Genomic DNA, 3,936 nt, shown 5'->3' on the forward strand with positions numbered 1-3,936 from the left:
GGCCGCCCGCCTCACTGCTCCGCTTGGCGCCGCCGGCCCACGCCGCAGTGTGTTTTGTGGACCGCGCCTTCCCAGACAGCTCAGTAGAGCCCAGCTCAGCGCCCGGCGGCCTTCGACGCGATGTTTCGCCGGAGCTTGAATCGTTTTGTAAGTATACTCGCTGCGGCTCCGCGCGTGCCGGTTCGTTTGCTCGCCAGCCCCTTCGCCGGGTCCCTCACAACAATTTTCTAAGGGGGCAATTACATCTCTGGGAGACACCACCACCCCTCTTCTTCCTTTTCACCGAAACACGGTGCCCAGGCGGCCGGGGAGGGGAGGCAGGTAGGGCTCTCGGGGTATCCCACCCTCGCCCCCAGGACAATTCGACCAGGGCTTCCCGGAGCTGTTACAAACTCTGCCTGAAACTGGGGGCCGCCCCCGGGCTGGGTGGTGGGGGACTCGTGGGGGGACCGACCTAGGGACCCCTCAGTTTGCCAATTAGTCGAAGATGGCGTTTTATTCTCAGGGAGGTTGCCTTCTTTTGTTTCCTCTGCCACGAGCACATGGAGGTAAACCTAGACCTGTCACCGTGGCCCAAAATAAGAGCTGGGGGCTGAGGGAGCCGGAGGCTAGGGCAAGACTCAGCCTTGCCTAGGGCTCAGCCAGCGGGCGGCTGCTGACCGGAGGCCGGGCAAACTTTGGAGACCCAGCCTATAAAGCTCACCTTTAGGGTGTGTTTGAAAGGCAAGCGTGATTGTCAGGGTGGGCTGGGTGGGTGTGCAGCCGCCAGGAGGCTGCGCCGCCACTGCCCGTGCTGCCGATCGCTGGTCTGAAGCTTCGCGGAGGGCTGAGCACTCCAGACCTTGAACCCATGGGAGAAGGCGGGCTGCGACTGGACTCCTCCGTCCACGTTTACCCCCTTCAAAATCCCCAGAAAAGGGAATTTCATTTTCAAGGGAGTTTGCCATAGGGAAAATCGCTTTCGGGCTACTGACTTTTTTGAGTAACCTGTTTACTCCTAGAGGGTACATTAAGAATGGAGCAAAACAGGGCCATTTACGTTCTGTGCTGTTATTTGTAGCAACTTCCTTAATTGCAAGAGGAGGTGGCGGGAATAGGATTTTATTTCTGCCAATGATGTGAAAGAAATGGTTCATCTGCAAATTTTGATTTTTCTGTAGTTAGGAAAAAGGGTTGAATGCTGAGTGCCTCTACCTGCCTTAAAATACATCTTTTGAGAACATGTCAATTTGGTTTTATTCATGCAATTATTCCTAATCAAAGCGTTGCTAACATTTTTCATACATCGGATAAATTTGCTCTCATTTTTCCTTCATTTGAAACTTTCACAAATGTACACAGGTTAAAAGTAATACTTGTACATCCCTTTTTAGAATATTATCACAATAGTGCTATGTTAATGGTTTTCTAAATGTTGACCTCTCCCAGAAACATGCAGTATGAAATTGGAACAGATTATTACCTGTGGCATAGAGCAATAGAGGTTGTACATATCAATCATCTTGAAATCCGTAGGTGACGGCTTGTACTAATAGCTTTGCTGAAGCAAGTGACTAAAATTGGTTTCTCCCATGTAGCCTGAGAATGCAAACGGGTATTGTTCTTCATAGCTCTATTTCACATAGATTCTTGTGATCTTGGAGTGTTGTTTGGGGGTGACAAAAAAGAAAGGTGGCAGTGAAAGCTAATCGTAGTATTTAGGAAAAGGATTATCTTTTCACATGGCACTCTTATGGTGGAAGACACCTGGGCTCTGAATCATAATGAAATCATTAAACTTAAGTTGTTGAAAATCCCTTTTTTTTTTTTTAAGGATCTGAACATTTGAAACTGAACAACTCAAGTACTGGTCTAAAAGCTCATTTGCTTCCCTTTTGCGAAGAGTGATCTGCATCGTATCAGAGTCTAGTAATTAAGCAGTGCTGGCCCAGGAAGCCAGGGCATGCAGTAGAATTTGCAGCAGTTGTTGAGGTGCCAGCCTGCAGGTTTGAGGCTAGTACTTTGCATCCCCGACCAAGATCTCAGCAGAGAATCACTTTTGCTAATACTGAAATGAGCTTTGACCTCACTGTTGCAGCTGGAATGTTCAGCTGTTCACATTTTCCTGCGCAGCCATGACTGTCGTAGGTATCGGGAATTTGTACCAGTGCAGTAAGCTGAAAGGTTCTTAGGAGTTGTGTCTGAGCCCTAGGCCCAGGGCAAGGAATTAATCTGCGTACCGTTGGACTGAATGTGAAAAATACTATCAAATACTCATTGCTAAAAAACGGCTTCAAAATTTGGCGGGGGGAGGGGGCAATTTTTCCATCTCTTAGATCAGTAAACCATATGCTGTTCTCATCTTCTGCCTCAAATTCTTTGAGGGGTACTTCCATTTAAATTACTAGAAGACTAGAATTAAAGATTTGGTTGGAACTTTGAGACTTTCACAGCAGTATAGATGTAGTCGAGGTTGTGAATTGTCTTATGACTTTTAATATTTTAGAAATAGAGCTATGAATTCCTTTCAAAATCAGTTGTGGGTTTTAGTGTACCTGTACGTGTCTGAAATTGGTTTTGATTGTGAAATAAATTACAGTGGTGTTGATTGTAGTTGTTGGTTGTTGAAAACTAGACTACATATTAGAGAAGTGCTTTCTTTATATTTTAAACCTGAAGTGGAAGAATCCCTTAGGATTCTTACAAGCATCATCTTCTATAGTTCAGTTGTGTTTGCTGAATCATTTTTGAAATGCCATTTATTTTTCAAGGTTTGCAATTTCAAGCTAAAAGAAAATAGTGATTCACTGTATTTTTTAAATACATGGTCTTGACGTCTTTGCCATTAATAACTGTGTTCCTTTCTTTCTGATGAATTATGACTTTCCTTTTGACAGTTTTGAGGTGGAAAGAAATTGGTGGATTTGGTGCATAACGTTTTAGAGTTGAGGCATGTAGAGGATGTCCTAAAGGATTTAAGAGTTAGATGTCTCTGAGTACAATAAAAGCACCGCTTGTTCTCAGTCAACATCTCCATAAATACAGTAAATAAATAATAATAGCTCTGTCTGTACAACTTATTTTCTTCAAAGGCATATTTAATCAGAAGTCTGGACTAGTTGAGATTTAAGGGTCATGGACTTTTATGTTATCCTGTTTTGTTTTATTCTTAATGCAATTCCTAGTGATTATAGTAACATTCTCTTGGTCTTAAAGATTTTTTGAAAGTCTGAAAACGATTCCCCCCTCTTTTTGGCTTATTAAATTATTTTATACTAAAGATTCAAAATAAGAGATTCCTTGATAAAGTAGATTGGGTGCTTGGCCAAGAGGATGCTGTCAGTTTAGCTTGTCAGAGAGTGATAGTTAACAGGTATGTATTTCTAGACCTTTGATACATGAAAGCTTAATTGTGAGTATGAAATACTGGAGTACATTTAAATCTCTGATTCTAGAAATCCTTAAACTGCTTTGGTTTCATAAATGCATGTAGCATATAGTCATAATATCACACAGAAAATGCCCAGGACTAGAAAGAAATTAGACTGCATAAGGAAGAATGGAAATTTAAAATGACTAAAAAGTACAAAATAAGAATTAATGAAATAGGTAACTAATTTATTTCTTTGAGTCCAAGGCAAGGCTAGGCTAATGAAACAATATATGGAGGCAATTTAGAAAATAGTTCAGGTAATTGCTTCCCCCCCCCCCAGCAAGAAGGTTTTTAGTTTCCCCTTTAAATTATCAGAATAATTAAACATTTTTTTGTTTGTTTGTTTCACTTTAATAACTCTGGCCTGACATTGATGAGCGGGAAAATACTGATTTTATTTTACTGTGTTTAGAAACATATCTGTATGGGCCGGGTGCGGTGGCTCAAGCCTGTAATCCCAGCACTTTGGGAGGCCGAGACGGGCGGATCACGAGGTCAGAAGATCGAGACCATCCTGGCTAACA

The 3,936-nt window shown here is 42.8% G+C and overlaps 1 protein-coding gene across 1 annotated transcript in view; it reads left to right on the forward strand.

The window, feature by feature from the left end:
- Positions 1 to 3,936, forward strand: part of ATP11C (ATPase, class VI, type 11C) — a 209,312-nt gene continuing 205,376 nt past the window's right edge. Inside the window, exon 1 of the mRNA XM_011961029.1 lies at positions 1 to 147. Coding sequence (XP_011816419.1) covers positions 121 to 147 — 27 coding nt within the window. The 5' untranslated portion in view covers positions 1 to 120. The remainder of the gene's footprint in view (positions 148 to 3,936) is intronic.

This window comes from Colobus angolensis, unplaced genomic scaffold (genome assembly GCF_000951035.1).
Source record: "Colobus angolensis palliatus isolate OR3802 unplaced genomic scaffold, Cang.pa_1.0 Scaffold532, whole genome shotgun sequence".
NCBI classification, from domain to species: domain Eukaryota; kingdom Metazoa; phylum Chordata; class Mammalia; order Primates; family Cercopithecidae; genus Colobus; species Colobus angolensis.